We start from the raw sequence: 22,203 nt of genomic DNA, 5'->3' as shown, positions 1-22,203 counted from the left end.
TTACTGGGAGGTTGGGTACTGTTCAGCCATTATTTACTTGGAGTTTTCTTGGGATTTTGAATGGACTTGCGTGAGGGTCATGCCACGCGAGCAGATTCGGGGAGATTAGTCGCCCCAACGATAAATCTCCTCTTCTTTGGGGTGACAATCTCCCCGAACTTCCTCGTGAGGCAACTTTGGATGATTTCGGAAAACGAATCGCCACATGTGCCTTCCCCCAGATGATTTTAATTTTAGCTGGTGGTGGGCAAGGGGAAGGCAGTTAGGGGAGATTCACCAAAACCAATTAGGACCGCTCCAAACTCACCCAGTCCACAGCGTCCCCACTGCCAACATATGCAAAACGAACAGGAGGACGGCACTCCGGGTAAAAGCAGGTTTTTATTGCAAGGTTGTGCAGAGATACTTGGCCGTACGTGTTTCGGGAATACACTCCCTTAGTCAAAGCCTATGACTAAGGGAGTGTATTCCCGAAATGCGTAAGGCCATGTATCTCTGCAGAACCTTGCAATAAAAATCTGCTTCTACCCGGAGTCCCGTCCTCCTGTTCGTTTAGCAGTTAGGGGAGATTGTCGCCCCGAAGAAGAGATTTGTTGCTGGAGCAACTAATCTCCCCAAATCGGCTCGTGTGGCCAGACCCTGAGACCCCGGAACTGCATTTGTTGTTTTGTATAGGAGGATTTGTATCTGCTGTTTTGCCTTTGGACCTTGCAAAATAAATTATTAACTGCCATGTGGTTACTCTCCTGTTTGTTCTACATGCTTTGGTTATATCATTTTCATGACACCCTGTCATATCCGACAAGGCAGATACATGAACCTTTAGTGTTCTTTATTGCAAACCCTTGTCCAAACCTTTCTGCAGAACATCCAATACTTGTGGCAAATCTGGAACAGACTTCCCTAAGCCATGCTGACTTTGCCAGACCAAAAACCTCTCCCGCACTCTGTAATTTGATTTGATGACTTCCTGGCTTGAAGAAGAGTCTTTACCACTGCTTCTGAAAGTCCTAAGTCTACCAATCTTTTCCGCTCAGCCTCCATGTCATCAGTGAATGTGCGGCTGGATCTGAATGTAACAGGGGCCCCTGATGGAGAACGGCAACCGCTTCTGTCCCAACAGACGGCTGCTCTGAAGGGCAGCCATCAAGGCCCTAAAATTAGCTTTTCTAAAATTCATTGTTTTTGTTGCCCCAGTGAAGGCAAACTTCAACCAGGAATAAGTTCAAAGTGAAGAAAGCCTAGGCTGTGGACACAATAAACATTTGTCACTTTGAACTTATGCCTGGTGGAAGTTTTCCTTCATTGAGTACCTGCTCCCAATTGTTTTTTTCGGTTTGTCCGCTCCCCGAGCTGAGGGCTCAGGGCGGTGCACCTGGGCCACTTCCCCTGTGTGGTGAGTAATCATTTTACTATTTGGAGACCCTATTATTACAGATGTATCTTTGTTGCCCCAGTGTATATTTGTTTTTTGGACCGGACATTAAATGATATAACATTATGGTCACTATTACCCAGGGGTTCAATGACTTGCACATTTGCAATAAGTTCTGGGTCATTTGAGATCACTAGATCCAGAATAGCATTCTTTCTGGTCGGCTCATCACTAATACTTGGGGATTCTGGTCAGCAGGGCAAAAGATAATAAATGTATAATTTAGAAGTTTACAGGTTGGTGATCCTGCCCTTGCCAGAGCTGCTTGAATTGAAAAAAAGTCTTAATTTTGTGTGAATTATCTTACACTGAACAGAAAAAGTGAAAAATTCTGAACATTGTTTCAAGAGTCAGAGTGCAAATAAGATGAATAACTTTACAATAACTGAATATTTTATATATGATAGATTTTATTTGGTTTATTTTTGAAAAACATATTAACTATAAAAAACACAATAGCTGTAGTTTACCAATTTATATATGTTTAACTTCAGATACTTGGCAAATACAGGCTTTTTCAAAGGTAAAAAAAGTATGCCAATCCTGACAAATTTAGACATAAAAGCAGCTTATTTATCAAAAATTAAGACAACTTATTTAGTTCAACCCTGTTGAAAGTCCCTTTTCTCCTGCAGATTGCTAATTTTGTATGCATTTAGCAATTTTTGTATCTTATTTTTGCCAGTAGCTTATATAGGAGCTCAAACAGGAGCATTCAAACCATTCATTCAAACCACATTAACATTTGTTTGAATGGAAATATTTCTATTGCTCAACTTATGAAAAATTCTTAATTTGCTTGACTATTGAAGTTTATAGAAGCATTTGAAAATTTAAGCAAAAATCGATCAGAGAATAAAATCACAAGAAAGAGGATTTTTCTAATTTTGAAAGCAATATAGGTAGTATAACTTTTGGGGCAGATTTATCAAGGGTGGAAGTGAAAATTCAAAGTAAAAAAATAGAATTTCAAGCTATTTTTGTGTACTTCGACTATCAAATAGGCCAAAATTCAATTTGAAAACAATTTGACTATTCGAATATTGAAATGTATCATGTACTGTCTCTAAAACTTCGACGTCGACCATTGGACATCTAAAACCTGTCGAATTGCTGTTTTAACCTGTGGGACCTCCTAGAACCTATTTAGAGTCATTTTTGGGGGCAAATACGTTGATTCGAATTCGCTAAAACTTCGATTGGAATACAGCCTATTGACCCTAAGTTAAAAACTTTGATTTTATAAAATAAATTTCGATTGGTCTTTTTTATTCAAATTTCGAAGTTATGGGAGTTCAAAAAAACTCCCATTACTTCGGAATTCAACCCTTGATAAATCTGCCCCATGTACAATATGCCAATATTTAGAATATTTAAAAGAGCTATAACTTCTCTGAACAGTAAACCACATTTATCATTTATCCCAAAAATATGTTCATGACCAAAAATAGATTCAGCAATGTCTTTTATCAATTTCTCTGGGTCAAGGATTTTTTGTATGCTGTTGTCATCCTTCATGCAGAGTTGGCAAGCAGTCCTTGCATAACTTGTTACTTACTTTATGTGACACATGCATTAAGCCTAGTGTGCTGGACTAAACTATGCCATATTTAGTCTTCCTGTTTATGCACTGCACTGGTGACCTCTACAGGCCATTTCTGCAGTGATTCTACATTTCAAATAAAACTGGTCCCGGTGACAGCACTATAAGTGCAGCTAACAATTTATTCAGTATGTACTTAAATCAAGTTTCTTCTGGATATCCATTATTATCAGCGGCTTAGTACAGAATTCACCACAATAACAGAAAACAAATAATGCAGATTTAAAATGATCATCGTGAGGTTTCAGTCAGTTGTTTTACTCCTTTTTACGCACTTTAGATTTTGGAGCTGAAAAGAAAAAAATATTTGATTCTTGAGTCATCTTTTGTGGTAAAATGTACAGTTAGTAAAACCAACTTACCATTAGGATTTTCTTGTTTGTAGAATGTTTTGAGAAATTCGATAGCTTTTTCAGCTTGGTATCCACCAATGCACTGAAAACATAAGGATATATAAACACCCATGGTGAAATATATATCTTTAAGATATATATCTTTATAGGTATGAAACATACTTACTGCAAATATATTGTAGTTAATATATTTTACATATAATTTAAAACTTATTTCCTATGACTTTTCAAACAGACACTGTTTGTATTAATTTGAAATAGAATAGATTCCTTGTATGATTTTTGTGTATGGTGAAAAACATTGGTGAAATAGACAGCTTTTGATACTGGTTCAGATTGGGATTGAAAATTAAAGTCTAAAATGGATGAAACTGTGGTTTGTTTTCAGATGTAGGGTTACCTATGGAGAGCATCAAAGCTTCTCTAAATTGTAGCCCTTTGAGGTTGTTGTTTGCTATTCATTTGGGCTTTTTGTATACCTTTTGACATTTTTTGTTCTGATGTTACTTCAAAAGGGTATAAAAATATATAAAGAATATGTACCTTGAATTTGGTTCCTGTATCAGGTATATCATCACCAGAAACATTAAGCACTGATCCACAACCTCCGAATCGTTCATTCCGACAGCCATATACCACAAGAGGGATTTATAATCTTTCATTAAGGGTCAAATTTATAAACTGTGACCAATACTGCTGCCTCATTCATACCAGGATTGCGCAATAACATTCATCTTATTTTGCACAGCACCAAGGGGCAGGTTTATCAAAATGTGATATTAAATCTCACAGTATTTATCAAATAACTCAAATTTGTATGCACTGATAAATACCCAAAGACAGTAATATTATTACCAATGAAAATTGAGAAAATAAATCCAGAGATCAATATTAGTTGTGTGTTGATGACATATATTGATGAAACCTCGACTGTTCATGCCCTGGCTTTAAGTTGTCCCTCATTTTACATAGTGGTGGTATAGGTGGTCCCACCCATACATAATTTAATATTAGGGATGCAAAGAATCCACGATTTTGGATTCGGCCGAACCCCCGAATCCTTCACAAAAGATTGGGCCGAATACCGAACCAAATCCTAATTTGCATATGCAAATTAGAGGTGGGAAGAGAAAAAATGTTTTACTTGTTTTGTGACAAAAAGTCACGCAATTTCCCTTCCCGTCCCTAATTTGCATATGCAAGTAATTTAGATTCAGTTCTGCTGGGCAGAAGGATTTGGTGCATCCCTATAATTTATAATAGTAAACATAGTAAGTTAGGTTGAAAAAAGAAACACGCCCATCAAGTTCAACCTTTGAACTCTATTTTAACCTGCCTAACTGTTAGTTGATCCAGAGGAAGGCAAAAAAAAACTATGTGAAGCCTCTCCAATTTGCCTCAGAAGGGGAAAAATATCTTCCTAACTCCTGCTAAAAAGCCACCCAACCCCTTTTTAAAGCTATCTAATGTATCAGCCTGTACAACTGATTCAGGATGAGAACTCGACATCTTCACAGCTCTCACTGTAAAAAACCCCTTCCGAATATTTAGGCGGAACCTCTTTTCTTCTAATTGGAATGGGTGACCTTGTGTCAGCTGAAAAGACCTACTGGTAAATAAAGCATTAGAGAGATTATTACATGATCCACTTATATATTTATACATAGTTATCATATCACCCCTTAAGTGCCTCTTCTGCAGAATGAAAATCCCCAATTTGACCAGTCTTTCCTCATAGCTAAGATTTTCCATACCTTTTACCAGCTTAGTTGCCCTTCTCTGGACCCTCTCTAATTCAGTAATGTCCTGTTTGAGCACTGGAGACCAAAACTATACGGCATATTCTAGATGGGGCCTTACCAGTGCTCTATAAAGCTGAAGAATGACCCCCTCCTCCCGTGAATCTATGCCCCTTTTAATACAGCTCAAGACCTTATTTGTCATGGATGCTGCTGACTGGTATTGCTTGCTACAGCCAAGTTTATTATCTTAAAGGACCAGTAACATAATATTTTATTCACAAAAAAAAATAATTAATATACATTACTTATCCCCAATATGCTGCTCTTTCCTGCTGTTTCAGTAAGACATCCGAAAAAAATCAAACCAACGCTGTCCCACGGCGTCCAAAGGGTCTCCGCCATCTTCTAGCTTCATCTTCCTTCTTCTCCTCTACGTGCGCATAGCTGTGTGCCTCTTCCGGGTCTTCATGACATCACTTCCTCTCTCACTGCATGTTCCCTCTGCGTCTGTCCATGCAGCTTTCCCCGTGTTCCTGTCACCACAGCCTTTGCCTCCTTTCAAGTCGCTTTACCCCTCCATGTTCCTCTCACAGACATTCCCTCACCCAGCCTTTTCTTTTCTGAGCGTCCACTTTCAGTGCAGCATTCTCCCCTCCTGTTCCTCTCACTGCCGTTCTCTCATCCAGCCTTCTTGTTTCCTCCCCTTCCATGTTCCTCTCACACTGCGTCTCCTTTCCTTAGCGTCCCCTTTCAATTGCAGCCTTCCCCCTCTATGTTCCTCTCACTCTTTTCCGTCACCCAGCTTTCAACTTTCCTCCCCCTCCTCTGTGTTCCTCTCACTGCTGCCTTTTTGTTTCCTCCCTCTCCATGTTCCTCTTACTACCGGCTCCTTTCTTTAGCGTCCCCTGTCAATGCAGCCTTCTCCCCCCTGTGTGCCTCTCACTGCTCAGATTTCAACTTTCCTCCCCCCTCCATGTTCCTCTCTCACTGCCGTCTTCTTTGCGTAGCGTGTTCCTCTCACCGTCGCTGCTCTCGCGCTACTGTTCACTCCCCTCACCAACTCGTCTTACAAAGAAAAAAAAAAATACACGGCAAGAAGAACTTCTGCACTTGCCGGCTGCTCTTCTGAAGCTCTTCTCACACAGGGAGAACTTCTGAACTTGCTGGCTGCTCTTCTGACTTCCGGGTTCCTGCCGGAAGTCCTTGGAGGAGGAGTACTGCCGGGGCCGCGCACGTACTGCGGAGAGTAAAGACTGGTCGCCAAATTGCCGTTTTTCTAAAGTCAGGTCCGACCATGGAGGGGAGTTTTTACTGGGGACTTTTCAGCTAAAAGGAGGGTGAATATGGAATATCTATTAGGTCGTGAGTATTATATACAGGCTGTAATTTTTATTCTTTTAATAAAAAAAAATATTACTGGTCCTTTAAGGACTTCAAGGTCATTTCCATAATGAATTTTCCTAGTGCAGTCCCATTAAGGGTGGCTTGGATATTTTTACGTCTCAGGTGCATGACTTTACATTTATCAACATTGAATCTCATTTGCCACTTAGCTGCCCAGATTGCCAGTTTGTCAAGATCCTGTTGCAAGGATGCCACATTCTGGATGGAATTAATTGGGTTGGATAGTTTTGTGTCAGCTGCAAACACTGATACATTACTTGCAATACCTCCCCTAAGTCATTAATGAACAAGTTAAATAAAAGTGGACCCAATACTGAGGGACCCCACTAAGAACCTTACTCCAAACAGAGAATGTACCATTAACAACCACCATCTGCACCCTATCCTGTAGCCAGTTTCCTATCCATGTGCAAACGACTTCATTAAGTCCAACAGACCTTAGTTTAGAAAGCAGTCGTTTGTGGGGCACCCTCACTAACAGACATAATGGGAGCTGACCTGGAAAACCACACCACGGCAACTGGCCAATTTGAAGGGCTCAAGATAGTCTTGCTTAAAGACACCCTCAGAGTGGACATATTTTCATCTGTCTTCACTGTGGAAAGGGCCCACCGGATCCCTACAAGACCCCTACCTCTGGGTGCCCCGGCCCACCCATTCCTGCTAAAAATACTTAACTACCGAGACAGAGATATTGTACTCCGGGCAGCTCAGGAGAAAGGACCGCTCCAATATAATGGTACGCCTATATAAATATACCCGGATTTCTACTCTGCCCTGAAAAAACAACAGACAAGCTTTCAAGGAGTGAAACCTGATTAAGAGAAGCTAACGTACAATACAGTATGTTATTACCAGCCCGGCCCCGAATCCAGGACAACGGAACTGTACAGTTTTTTAACACTCCAGCAGAAGCAGATAAATGGCTAGAAAGCCACTTGCCAACAAAAAGTCCCAGGCAACAGGGAAGACCAGGAAAGGCCTAAGATGACTTTCTCTTGACCTTCCCGACATAGCAATTCTGACACCCCGTAGACCACTAATAGCCCCGCAGCAACAGAACTTGTTTACAAATTATGTTGTACTACTGTATGCTGCGTTGAGGCTCTATGCTGTGGCAAGATTCCTACTCTGAGCTCATACGAACAGTAATTCAGATAAGCTACAAGGACACTGGACTTAAAAGTCAGGCGTATCCTATGAACACTAAGTTACGTAAAAGTGCCCTGGACTGATTCTTCTGTAGGGTCCGCGCCCAACCATCTCTGTATATCCCCCCAACAATGGTGCCCAAGTTACCTGCAGCTAAACAGCATAACCTCCTCTTCTCTCCTTCCACCCAAGGGTCCCTCCCCATTAGCCTTCCATCAGCTAAAAGTTCTGCTTTGTTAGGTTGTACTATAATACTGAACAAGTGGCCACACAAAATGGTCACATTGCCGATTCCACAGTTATGGAAACAAGACCCAAGTTTAAAGGGTGGGATAGGAATATTTTTTGCATTATTTTTCCTTCATGTTGTATACAGTGTCATATGGTCATTGAATGTAATCGCTACTTTACAGGTTAAATCCACTGTCAGTAATAATCATCTGACTCACAATGTCATCACTTTAAGGAAAACTATACCCCCAAAATGAATACTTGAGCAACAGATATCAAATTAAGTGGCATATTAAAGAATCTTATCAAACTGGAATATATATTTAAAGAGATACTGACACCAGAAATTATGCCTTTTTTACATCTATCATAAAATTGACTTTGCATGCTATTTATAGTTTTGCCATAAAGTATTTGCCCAACATTACCCATCTGACTCCCTATGATCGCCTATGAGGGGGCTGCCATATTTGTGCAGCAGAAGTCCGTTAGCATTAGAAACTGTAACGGACAGGCTGAGGTGGGACAGTCAGGTTGGCAAATCAGTCAGGTTTAGGAATTTCAACTAACAATTACTTACAAAAACAAACCTCTCACATGACCTATAGATAACGTTTAATGTACAATACAAAAGTAGTTTTTTAGTGTCAGTAAACATTGCCTTTTTACATCTCTTGCCTTGAACCACCATTTTGTGATGGTCTCTGTGTTGCCTCAGAGATCACCTGACCAGAAATACTGCAACTCTAACTGTAACAGCAAGAAGTGTGGAAGCAAAATACAGAACTCTTGTGTGTGAACCGTGAATCATACGATCCCAGGGGGCAGCCCTTATTTTTTAAAATGGTAATTTTCTATTTATAATTACCCAATGGCACATACTACTAAAAAAGTATATTATTATGAAGATGATTTATTTACATGAAGCAGTGTTTTACATATGAGTTGTTTTATGCAATATATTTTTATAGAGACCTACATTGTGGAAGGGGTATAGTTTTCCGTTAACATAATTTCCTGGAATATCAGAGGTCTAAATTCCATATTTAAGTGGAGCCTCCTCCATAACAAACTTTATTGCCCACCCTTCCATATTACCCTTCTAGACCAACTTGTGAAAAAATTAGCTGACCTCCCAACCACTGGGACATTATGGGAGATTTTAACTTCCCTATGGACCTTCAAAAGGACAAACTCAACCCCCAGTCCACTGGCCCAACTAAATTAGCACAATGGTCCCAGGCCCTCAGCTTGGTAGATGCATGGAGATGGAAACACACAACAAAACAAGCATACTCTTGTGACCCACTAGCCACTGTCCAGAATAAATTTGGCACTGGTGTCCCCAATTTCCTTCCCACCATCGACAACATAACCTTCCTACCCTGAATACTATCGGACCATTCTCCCCTACTAATTACACTGAGGTGGCTCCCTCCCACAGGCTCGACTCCATGGAGACTAAGCCCCATGTGGTTCCAAAATGAAGAAGTAGGGATAGCCAATACCGCAGCGTACCTAGACTATTGGTCAATCAACTATAAATCAGCCCCCCCAAGAGATACTCTGGGACACATCCAAAGCAGTAATCCGAGGGGTTCTAAGTAAGGCCATTGCAGAAACAAGTCAAGGCGCCAAAGAAGCAGTCAAACAGGCTGAAGATCTATTGTCCACAGCAGAAAATTACTTTATAGCAGATCCCAACCGCGATACACACTCCACACTCACTGCAGCCAGGAATACACTTGAGAGACAAAACACAACACTTACTCGTAAGGCTGTTCTGTGCTATTTTACAAATAAATAACCAGTATATCCTATGTTTAGATGTGTTGAATGAGCTTACCGCTGTACATGGTGGGCCCAGGTGCACACGCCCCAGACCTTCAGCAAGGGGAGCAAATACCAGGAGACTTCAAAAGAGGCTGGCACAAGCCTGGGACCCACAAAATAGTAAAGCCGAAGTCAGATAGTAAAAGGTTAAAAAAGCTTACATTTTATTTTTCCAAAAATTAAGAACCAAGGCCTGACGCATTTCGTGTCTACCAAGGCACTTAGTCATAGGCTCTACCTATATCCCATATATTTACTCTTTGAGTGGAGATAAACCGACCAACTCCGTAGCTATAACTGTAAGGTTCATAGAATACTATGGTGACGTATAATTTGATAATTCACACACTCCCCTACCACTTTACAGGACTATCTTAAAAATATCAATCTACCCTCACTATCACCCAAAGAACATCCAATCCTCAACAACCCAATCACCAAGTAAGAAATCCAAACTGCAAACACCTCTCTAGATGCAAACAAAACTCAAGGACCAGATGGCCTCCCAGTCGAATGGTATAAGACCCTCTCCAAACATCTCTCTCTCTTAGTCCGTTTGCTCCAGCGGGGAGCATAGGGCCTCAACGACACTCCTCCAACGAACTCAGTTCGCAGCGGTCTTCTTCAGCTGAGCCCATGTCCATCCGACTGCCTTCATTTCAGCCTCCATGCACCTCCTCCATGTCTGTCTTGGCCGGCCAACTTTTCTTTTCCCTTGTGGGTTCCACTCAAGGGCTTGCCTTGTGATGTTGTCAGAACTCTTTCTGAGGGTGTGGCCTATCCAGCCCCACTTTCTTCTTCTGATTTCTCGGTCGATGGGGATCTGTTTTGATCTTTTCCATAGGATAATGTTGGAAGTTTTCTCTGGCCATCTGATGTGCAGGATGTGTCGTAGGCAGCAGTTGATGAAGGTTTGGAGCTTACTTGTGGTTGTCATGGTCAGTCTCCAGGTTTCCGAACCATAAAGCAAGACTGCTTTCACATTGGTGTTAAAAATACGAATTTTGGTTTGTTGTGAAAGGGCAGTGGAGTTCCAGATGGGACGTAAGGTGTTGAATGCATGCCTGGCTTTGTTGATGGGGCTCCTGATGTCCTCATCTGCTCCTCCATCCTTGCTTACTACGCTGCCCAGGTAGACAAACTTGTCCACGTCCTTAATGTCAACTCCTTGCAGCTGGATTTGGTCTTGCTGCTGGTTGTTAATCCTCATGGTTTCTGTTTTGTTTGTTTGTGTTGATCTTGAGGCCAGTTTTTGCTGCTTCCTCAGATAGACGTGTGAGTTTCTGCTGTGCATCTTGATGTCTGTGCGACAGGAGGCTGACATCATCTGCAAAGTCTAGGTCCTCCAAGATTTTAGTGAAGGACCAGCGGATTCCTGTGTTGGTATTTTGTGTAGAACTCTTCATAATCCAGTCTACTACCAGCAGGAAGATGGTTGGTGACAACATGCAGCCTTGTCTCACCCCCGTCCGCACTTCAAAAGGCTCTGTCATTTTTCCTTTATGCACAACCTGGCATGTGGATTTGTTGTAAAGTTGTTTGATAATGGAGATGAATTTTGGTGGTATCCCATAATGTGCCATAAGTTTCCAGACGACCCCTCTACCTACACTATCAAAGGCCTTCTCACAGTCTACAAAGATTGTGTAAAGTGGAGACTGCCATTCCAGTGACTGTTCTATGATGATGCGCAATGTTGCAATGTGGTCCGTGCAAGATTTGTCCTGCCTGAAGCCTGCTTGCTCATCTCGCAGTCGTTTGTCTAGAGCCTCCCTCAGTCTCAGCAGCATAATTCGTGTGAGTACCTTGCTAGGTACAGATAGGAGCATGATGCCTCGCCAGTTGTTGCAGTTGGAGAGGTCGCCTCTCTTGGGAAGTTTCACCAGATGCCCTTTCCTCCACTCTTTTGGCACGCTTTCCTGCTCCCAGACTTTCTGAAGCAGTGGGTATAGCATGTTCGTGGTTGTTATGACGTCCGCTTTTAGGGCTTCAGGTGGGATACCATCTGGACCTGCTGCTTTCCCAGCCTTGATTTCTTTAACTGCTGTGATGATCTCGGCTCTACTGGGTGGGTTGGTGTTGATGTCCAAAAGGATGTCTGCTGGTGGGATGAGTGGAGGCTGCTCTAGAGGTGGCCTGTTGAGGACTTCTGCAAAGTGCTCGACCCATCTCGTTCGTTCTTGGCCTTCGTTGGTGATGGTGCGGCCTTCTTTGTCCTTTGTTGTACATGATGGCTGTGTGTTCTTGCCTGCGAGAGTTCTGGTGATCTCATACAATCGCTTCATGCCCCATTTCCCCGCTGCCGTTTCTGCCTCCTCTGTGAGGTTGAGGAAGAATTTCCTCTTGTCCGCTCTACAGCTCTTTTTCACCATCCGATTTGTCTCCCAATACTGTGCTTGGAGATCCATCTTCTCCTAATGATTTTGACGATTATTCATCTTCTGTTTGAGTTCTTTTCTTTCAGTCATAAGATCCCATGTACCCGGTGACAACCATTCCTTGTGCTTTCTGTTCTTTTTCCCCAGGACTTCTTGGCAGGTATCCCTCCAGACTCCAGCTCTGATAGTGACTCAAAGCGGTTCTTCAAGCTGCACTGGTATTCTGTAGCTTTGTATGCATCTTTCAGGCTCTGCACATTATATTTGAATGCTGGCCTCTGTGCCTGGTCCCTGTGTGCCCTTAGCTTCAGCCTCAGTGTCGCCTGCACTAGGTGGTGGTCTGAAGCAGCATCCGCCCCTCGCTTCACCCTGACATCTAGTAGACTCCTCCTCCACTTTCGACCAATGGTGATATGGTCGATCTGGTTCTCTGTCTTTCCATCAGGGGAGGTCCAGGTCTTCTTGTGGATGCTCTTGTGCGGGTAGACGGTGCCTCCAATGACAAGCTAGTTGAAAGCACAGAAGTCCATGAAGAGTTCTCCATTTTCATTTTTCTCCCCCACTCCATGTTTGCCCATGATTAGTTCTTTTTCGTGTTGTCCTTCCCAACTTTGGCATTTAGGTCTCCCATGAGGATCTTTAAGTCCCTTCTATGTATCTTATCAATAGCTGCATGCAATGCACTGTAAAACTCTTCTTTCTTTTCTTCTTTTGCAATGTTAGTAGGTGCATAACACTGAGTGATGGTAACGTTTTTTCCTTTGGACTTGAATCTAGCTGACAGGATTCTCTCTGAGATTGGCTCCCACTCCATCAATGCCTTGGCTGCCTCTGCTGTCATAAGCAGTCCAACTCCATACATGTGCTGTTCTTGTGGGCCAGAGTAGATGATAGTTTCTCCGCTCGCTAGTCGTTGTTGTCCGTTTCCTGTCCATCTTGTTTCACATAATCCTAGTATGGTGATCTTATAGCGGTCAATCTCCTTGGTCACTTGTGCTGTTTTACCGCTTTCGTAAAGGGTGCGGACATTCCATGTTCCGATCTTTGTTTTGGTCTTGGCTGATAGAAGATTTATCGGCGCACTGGCTTCCCTAGGGCTTTCACCAGATCGCGTCATAAGCTCTGCTGAAGAGAAATCATCGCCAACCAAGTTGCTTTCTGGTTGTGTCGTTGTGGTTTCTGTAACAAATTATATAACCCCTAAACTCTTATTGACCTTGCAGAAATCCCAGGAAGATTTGGCTCTTCCAATCACATTTGCAGAAGCCCTAATAATTGTTATCCACAAACAAGGAAAAGATTCTGTAACTCCTACCGACCCATCTCACTAATAAACACAGATGCCAAAATCTTGCCCAAGATATTGGCGAGTAGGCTCCAAAGGGTTAATATGGATATGATACACCCAGATCAATCCTCCACAGAGGCATGTGACAAGGCTTCCCCCTATCCCCCTTATTATTTGCTTTAGCCATCGAACCCCTAGCTGCCCTTATTCAAGTCCTCTCCGTAGACAGAAAAATCACGGAAAAGATTTCCCTATATGCGGACAATCTATTGGTTTATCTAGCAGACTGACAGCTCTTTTAACAAATCTCCTTGCCATGGGTGACCATTTTGGTGAATTTTCAGGCCTCCGTATCTAGATGGAGACACTATGAGACCCTTACACCCCTCAATCTGAACTTAGAAACGATGGTCCTCCTCTTCTCAATCGATCCCAAAACAAGGGCCAATCTGCCTATAACACTATGGGGCAGAATTAACCTCATTAAAATGATATACCTCCCAAGATTCCTATATCTTTTTCATAACGCTCCAATTTCTATTCCCAAAATTTGGTTTAAAAAAATCAACATACCCAATACCATTTATTTGGAAACTAAAAGCACCATACAATGAGGGTGGCCTAGCCCTGCCGAACTTCTACCTATATTATTTGGTATCACAAATATACTACTTATATTGGTGGCTTCACCCAGATCTCTTTAACCCCAATATGACCCTCCAATCTTTACTGATAGGATCCTTGGAAGGCATAAGGAATATACCATATTGCTCAATGGCAGACCTGGACAATCTCCCACTGACTATGACTGCCCCCCCCACCTCATGGCTACAAGCCTTAAAATACCTCAAAAAGAAACCCCCTCTCCTTACCATTTCCTTCCCTCTATGGGGCAACTCAAATCTCCCTCAGTTCCGTGTACTTGAGGACTTTCTGTCCTCTTGGCCCTCTCAAGGTACCAAATATCTAAAAGACCTTATCGAGGACTCCAACTTTGCTTCATTTCCTACCCTGCAACAGCAGACCACTAAACAGCAACTACCTTTATTTCGGTATTTTCGAATGAGACACCTCTTTAAGACACAGTTCGGCACACTCTAATCCACTCTTTTTGTCACCACTATGTAAAATACCCTTGCATCAGACAATCCCACAAAACTAACGGCAAACCTATACCTCAATATTCTGGAAGGAGCACCCTCACCTTTCACATCTGCCCAAGCACGATGGTCAGAATACATACCTACTATATCCCAAGATCACTGGGATGAAGCCACTGAGCATTTGTATAAACTTCTAACCTCGATTCGATACACTGCAAACTCTTTCATCAACTATATGTAACCCCAGTCAAGCTTAAGCGCATGGGGAAATCCCCCACAACCATTGCCCTCGATATAACACCGAACAAGCCAACTTCTACCACGTTATGGAAATGCCTGACCATAGCCTCTTATGTACTATATAACACACTGTATCTACTGCATACCTGAACTCTATATATGATTTTTTTGGGGTTTTCTGATTCACTGTATAGTTTTGAATAAAAACAAATAAGTAAAATAATTAAGAAAAACCAAATGGTGTGAAGGATACTGAGCAGCCGCAGAGCACCAGCACACATGATGCAGGGTTCTACTGTTACATACAAAACTATATTTTCAAATACATCTGTGGATTTCTTGCTGTTCATTTCACACCAATCCAGCACTTGATCAATTGCAACCATTTCTGCATGTTGTGTTGCCTGACAAGAGAAAAAAAGTGAATGACTGATCTGCATCATAGTTGATAAAATTAATTTAAGACCAGTAGCTTGTACATTCGTAATTACAAAATGTATCCCTATATTTTATTATTCTGATGATACAACTAAAAGAAATGTATAAGCAATATATGAATGAGCTCTGTTTGTGACATGAAACCTAAACAGTTGGCTGTTGTGTTAAACATTATTTCAACATAGAGTTCAACATCAGTTCAACAAAAAGAGTAGGATAATCTATAGAAAATATGCACTCTTTTTTTGTATTTCATATTGTTACCTTTCTATTTCCTTACCATGCTTAAAGGACCAGTAACATCAAAAACATTTCTTTAAAAAATTTGTTACTATACATTAAAAAAAACAAAACACCAAAACAAATTAAACTTTAAAATTGCCGAAACTCTGCTTGTGCTCCTCTTCAGAAAGCAATCGGGCGATCCATCGCGAGGTGCTCGATTTCTCATACCTGCCTTCCTTATAAGAGATAGCCAGGGTGGAGAAATCAAGCCCCGCACGACTGATCATCGCCCTGTCGCCTTTTCTGAGAAGAGGAGCGGAAGCAGAGTTTCAGTAAGTTATTTCTTGATAAAGGCTTTGCGATTTTAAAGTTTAATTTGTCTTGGTGTTTTTTTCAATGTATACTAACAAATTTTTTTTTAAAAAAGTTTTTTGGTGTTACTGGTCCTTTAAGTTATTTTCTTACCTTCTTGCATTCTATGGGTACAGCAAGTTGACCCCTTCCCGACCTGGGGTTCCTCCAGCTTAGTATAACAACAATTCAGAAATGTTAATTATGAGTAACCATTGGCTGTATACTCTTCTGTATAAAACTCCTAATAAACAGATAATTTTTTAAAAAAAGAAAAGAAAAAAAATTTGGTGCGTATTCTGCTTCCATTAATTATTTTTAAATGTATTACCGTTTACACTTAAAGTCTCTCCTCCTGCAGTTATTTAAAGAAGAAATAATAGATTCTCCAGCCCACACAAAGGAATAACAAACAGAGGCATTCATTATAAAGTATGGTTTACTGTCAGCCTTACTCCCTCACCCGATGGGTGAAACCAGCACTGTTGTTATTTTTCTTGTAACTCACATTCTTTGTTTCATTAACTTCATTTCTTCCTTTTCCAACAACCTGGTTGTCATAAACCATAAGGCAGCCAACAGGAACCTCTCCATTATTCAAGGCATCTTGGGCCTAAAATGAAAAGGAATACCAATGATATATAATATAATTTTCATGGCTTTTCTAAATAAAAATTGACCCTTGGAATTTCCACCACTCATGACAGGACTAGGTTTGCATAGTTTAGGCATTTAAAGCCCTAGTGGCTGCTGATTATCCAGTCAAAGGCAAGCTGAAATCATCTGTATAAAACTCATGCTATTGTAATGCCTTGTAAGCTTCATTTCAATGTTATGTGTATCATATACTACAGGTTGTTGTATCTATTATCTGGAAAACCATAATCCAGAATGCTTCAATTATCCATTGGGCCTGGAGTTTTCTGATTAAACGAAAACTATAGCCCCAAACAATGTAGGTCTCTATAAAAATATATTGTATAAAACAGCTCATGTGTAAAACCCTGCTTCATGTAAATAAACTACTTTCATAATAAAATACTTTTTTGTAGTATGTGCCATTGGCCATTGAGTAATCCAAAATAGAAAATTGCCATTTAAAAAAATAAGGGCCGCCCTTGGGATACTAAGGTGCACAGCCCCTTTAAAACGGAGTCTATGGGAAATGACCTTCGTGTAATTCAGAGCTCTCTGGATAGCAGGTTTCCGGAAAATGGATTCCATTTTAACAAATTATTTTATACTGGTTTTTTTCAATGTGCTTGAGGATGAAGAAGCCACCTCAATTCACCCTGATAGCAAAACAATCAAATTTTTGAATGTTTTTTTCTAGCCTTAAGTTATGGTTCTCCAAATTACATAAAAACCTCTCTGAAAACCCCCAGGTCCCAAGCATTGCCGATAATAGATTGCATAACACTATTTAACACCTCACTGAAATACCCAGGGTGCCCTATAAGCCTATGGATTTTAGAGAATAATAATATCTTTTTCCTCTCTAAAATAACTTAAACAGCCTGCAGAATAACATACATTTCTTCCTGCATTCAATTCAACTTAATTTATTATTTATTTTATTTGTATTATGTCAGTTGCTTCCTTGACTAGCATGACACTCCACCCCCTAAACTCTCCTCTCTTCATAGTTGGAGAGAGGAGAGCTCGGGCGCCAAGCTTCACACTAGACAAGGAAGTAGCTAAAAGAGCTGAAGTTCAGCTTCTTGTGATACAGAAACAAAATAAGATTAAATGGAGGGAGAAAGGTTTGTGGTTCTGGGGGCTGTTTAGAGTAATTTTAGGGGATTTTACTTATCCTTTAAATGAACATGCAACTATGAAAATAATGCCCACCACCATGTTGACAGTTCTGTTCCATGTTCTTTGCTAAAATAAGATGAAAATGTGTTCCCTTTTCTATAGGCAGTTATGGAAATAGATTTTGCAACAAAGCAGAATTCAGCACAGAATTCAGGAATACAATAAATACATAATTATTTTCAGCCAATTTCTCTAAATAAAATTGGCAAATACTGAACTGTATCTGAAATCCAATTTTGCAAAACTCCCTCAAATTCTATCATCTGAATAAAGATGTAATACTTTCAGTTGTCCAAACCATTAAAGTCAGATATGGTTTGGCTAAACGATATGAATCAGTATGCTGGAATCTGGCTTTCAACTTTCACACCAAATCCTGGATTTGGTGCATCTACAGTTGTAGGAATGGTTGGTAGGATTGCTTGGCCGTACCTTTCAAACTGGGCAAATGAAAAATGCCAGAAACAAGTGTAGTGTACAGTACTTTCTCATACCTCTCAAAATTTTGGAAATAAAAAGAGGGACAAAAAAACTTGCAAATTTTTTTGACAACGTCTATTTTTGTTGCCATACCCCCTAATTACCATGTTCATTTTACAAAATTTAGCATATTTCTGTGTTTTTTTCAGTTATTACAGTTTTGCTAATTAAGGCGAATTGCCCTTTAAGCTGTGAGTCTAACTTCTCCCAAGGGACCTGTTATCTTATATTGTAACAGTTACTTATTTGCTTATCTCAAAATTGTTACAGAAGTATCTTATTTGAAGCTGTGGCTGTTCTGGGCTCTGTCCCAAAAGCCAATTAAATTAGAAACTTTGTTTCTTTTTCTGGCTGTTCAGTGCAGAGGAAAATGGGACATTCCAGTACAAATAAGGGACTGTGGGTTGAGCTGTCAAAAGAGGGACTGTCCCTCTAAAAACGGGACAGTTGGGAGGTACCGTATGCTTTCTTGCATTAACTGTGCCACTGCTTGGTTCAGTAAACATCCCTCATCTTTAATAAATGATAACCCACAACAAGTGATTGCTATGCTAATGGGCATCTAAATCTCTAAGCAAATGCATGACCTAAGTTGCTCATTCCTTTCCAGATAAGTTATTGTTACCATCTGAGCTTCTATAATTCAGTTTATAAATATGTATTTGTCATATTGTTTTCTATGAAAAAAGCTGCATCCTAGGATTAATATATGCTTTGTGTTATTTCTGTTTCAAAACAAGAATATGAAGTGAGTAAGCACCATAAAAATCTTCAAAAGAGCTGATAAAACTAGTTATAAGGGGCTTGTCAGGGGACTGGTAACAAGCTGCTCCAAGGCTGCTGCTTAGAAAGGATAAGAGAGGGGTTTGTTTGTTCAAGGGTACATAGTAAGCTCTGAACAAATTATCCATTTAGAGTGGGTAGACTAAGGTGTGTGAAAATAGCTCAACTTTCAAATAAATGCTTTATAAAGGAAAAAAGTAAAATATGGATTTTTTTATTAAAACAATAGGCAGAATGTAATTTCAATCCAATTCCTATTTATTGTGTTAATTTTTACCAAAGATTATACTGTCGATTAAAGTTAGTAATTAATGAAGCACTGACATTTGTCTATTTTACAAAATACTGTAACACTGCACAATAATTCCAATTGTTGTTAAATATTTTCTCCTACAATTAAAAAACCCGAACATAACAAGAACACAGGTTATACTTGAAGTGATATGCCAGCACCTGAAGCTATTTGAGGGTATATTTTCAAAATATGAGTCCCAAAAACATACAGTATATTCTGGTATAAGACGAATGTTAAACTACTATAGTGCAGTGTAAAAAAATTTATATTTTACTGTGGCGACACCCACCATTTGAAAAGCCTTGTGCATCCAGTTCTGTATTTCTTCTGTAATTTGTAGAGGCTCCATTGGCTTCAATTAATGATGGAATGATCTGTAAAATATTTATGATAGAACAATAAACACAAGCAACATTTTGTTTTCAATTACTAATCAATCTAAAGCAGTGGTCCCCAAATTGTGGCTAGGGAGCAACATGTTGCTCGTCAACCATTTAGCTGTTGCTCAAAGCAGGAGCTTATTTCTGGATTCCAGGCTTGGGGCCAGTTTTTGGTTGCATAAAAACCTGGTGTACTGGCAAACAGAGCCTCCTGTAGGCTGCCAGTTCACATAGGAGGCTAACCAATAGCAAATCATAGCTCTAATAGGTACCCCCCCAGGAAAATGTCTCATGCTTGTGTGGCTCATGGGTAAAAAAAGGTGGGAAATTCCTGATCTAAAGTTTAATAGTATCATACTTTTTAGGGCTACTGCATCAGAGGCATTTTAATCAACATAAACTTGGGGAAGCACTGTAACCTTTGACCAGCTATTACAGGTACCTGACTGGTTATCCAGAATGCTTGGGAGCTGGGGTTGTCTGGATGACGGATCTTTTCGTAATTTGGATCAAGTACAGGGTACGGTTTTAAAATTAGAGAGAGAAAGGAAATCATAATTTGGCTTATTTCAATAAAATGGAGTCTATGAGAGACAGTCTTTCTGTAATTCGGGGCTTTCTGGATGTCACATTAGAGTCCTGCAGCGGAAAACCTGCAAATCTCACAAAATTTAGCTGGAAAAGCACAATGTCCTCACTGTGCAGATGGCCTGCAGGTGCCCAGTGAAGACAACTAGGGAGGTTGCAGACAGCTGTAAAACTTAAAAAACAAACAAAAAAGACTTCCGGTTTGCAAAGACGTTCAGCAGGGTGTGGGGCAGGTTCAGTAGAGCATTTCTTTGGGCAGGTTCGGGTAGGGGAAGATATCACAGCCAAAGCTGGTACCCGGGTCCAGGTCAGAGTGCAGATACGCTGGTCTGGGTTGGGTGCGGGTCTACAAAAACAGACATATGCAAGACTCTTGTGTCATATAGCTCTTACATTTGCATACCAATAGAGTATCCAATATTTGCGAAAGGTCCCAGCAGTTTATTTTTTTTTCACTTGAATTTTTATTATTTTCCAGAGTACAAATAGAAAAAAAAACAAATATCACTATACACAGCGATTAAAGGAAAATAGTAGGGATGCAGCGAATCCACTATTTTGGATTCGGCCGAACCCCGAAATCTTTCCCTAAAGATTCGGCTGAATACCAAACCGAATCTGAATTTGCATATGCAAATTAGGGGCGGGGAAAACATGTTTTACTTCCTTGTTTTGTGATAAAAAGTCACACGATTTCCCTCCTGCCCCTAATTTGCATATGTAAATTAGGATTTGCTTCAGCCTGGCAGAAGGATTCGGCTGAATCCGAAGCCTGCTGAAAAAGGCTGAATCCTGGCCGAATCCCGAACCGAATCCTGGATTCGGTGAATCCCTAGAAAATAGGAGAAACCAAAAAAAACATGTAAATGGGGGGGGTGATAGTATATAGGAGGGATAAAGGGGATTGGAAATAGGAGGAGGTGGATCTCTCCAAACAGTAGGTTGGTTGATTCTTTTGGCTGCTTTTGTTATTGTCTTTATTTATATTACCTTGTGTTTAAAATTCCATTCCTTCCCCAGTTACTGGAGAGTTTGAATTTTGATGGAAGATATTTTGCTCTTGGCTATTTGATATTTCAAAATGTAAGGTTGGAGTCTATTAGCTATACAAGTTCTTCTTTTTCTAGTGTAGTGTTGTTAAAAGAGACAAGTGCCTGTGTTATTATAGGGGACAGGTGCCAATAATATTAGAAGGCGCAGGTGCCAGTGATATTATAGGGGACAGGGGCCAGTGTTATTATAGGGGGCAAGTGCCCGTGTTGTTATAGGGGGCAGGTGTCAGTGTTATTATAAGGGGCAGGTGCCAGTGTTCTTATAAGGGACAAATGCCAGTGTTATTATGGGGAACAGGTGCCAGTGTTATTATGTGGATGGGTGTCAGTGATATTATGGGAAATAGGTGACAGTATTATTTTAGGGGGCAGGTGCCAGTGGTATTATAGGGGACAGGTGACAGTGTTATTTTAGGGGACAAGTGTCAGTGTCCCCTATAAAAGTTTTGTCAAATGCTTCAGCACGACATTTTATATTGCCCACATAAGGAGAAAAGAAGATTAAGAACAGCAAAGGAACATTTGCATTCTGATTTATGCTATATATACTTGGGGCTCTTGTGAGTATAATCAACCACTGGATTTACTATGGTTGTGGGTGTTAACTTTACTTGAATCTCTCTCATCCACTTTATAGGGTATGTGTGATGTAACACTTTTTCACTATTCACGACTTAAACCTGCATATCAGTTGGTGTGCACTGATTCAGATTTCCAAATGTCACGGGTGTAAATATTATTTGACATATTACACTATTTTTCCCTTTATCAACAACGGCTTGTTATTGAGATGTACAGCGACTCATACTGGAAACTATTGTTTAAGGGCTAAAAAGAGCCTTATTGGATCACTGGACTGGGGATACACTGGATTTGAGATTTAATGTAATTCTTAATCACCGTTTATATAAGCATACATATAGAGGAAAAGGGGGACATTCAGGAAAAACAAATTTGCAGAAGTGGGTATGCATGTTGAAGTTTGGGGGCTGAGTTTGAAATTCCACCGGGGGGGGGGGGGGCATCTGCAT

At 40.5% G+C, this 22,203-nt stretch overlaps 1 protein-coding gene across 4 annotated transcripts in view; it reads right to left on the bottom strand.

Moving 5' to 3' along the window:
- Nucleotides 1-1,827: 1,827 nt before the first annotated feature.
- Nucleotides 1,828-22,203, bottom strand: part of adat2.L (adenosine deaminase, tRNA-specific 2 L homeolog) — a 21,106-nt gene continuing 730 nt past the window's right edge. The window contains exons 2-7 of one of the 4 annotated variants that reach the window (XM_018262088.2): nucleotides 19,442-19,526; nucleotides 16,285-16,389; nucleotides 15,016-15,166; nucleotides 3,935-4,046; nucleotides 3,401-3,473; nucleotides 1,828-3,327 (exon numbers count right to left, since the gene is read on the bottom strand). In XM_018262088.2, coding sequence (XP_018117577.1) covers nucleotides 3,283-3,327; nucleotides 3,401-3,473; nucleotides 3,935-4,046; nucleotides 15,016-15,166; nucleotides 16,285-16,389; nucleotides 19,442-19,501 — 546 coding nt within the window. In that variant the 5' untranslated portion in view covers nucleotides 19,502-19,526 and the 3' untranslated portion in view covers nucleotides 1,828-3,282. The remainder of the gene's footprint in view (nucleotides 3,328-3,400; nucleotides 3,474-3,934; nucleotides 4,047-15,015; nucleotides 15,167-16,284; nucleotides 16,390-19,441; nucleotides 19,527-22,203) is intronic. The other 3 variants (XM_041562846.1, XM_018262091.2, XM_018262090.2) reach the window with 3 other exon arrangements.

Source organism: Xenopus laevis, chromosome 5L (assembly GCF_017654675.1).
Source record: "Xenopus laevis strain J_2021 chromosome 5L, Xenopus_laevis_v10.1, whole genome shotgun sequence".
In the NCBI taxonomy this organism is placed as follows: domain Eukaryota; kingdom Metazoa; phylum Chordata; class Amphibia; order Anura; family Pipidae; genus Xenopus; species Xenopus laevis.
This window is presented reverse-complemented; position numbering and strand designations above follow the sequence as displayed.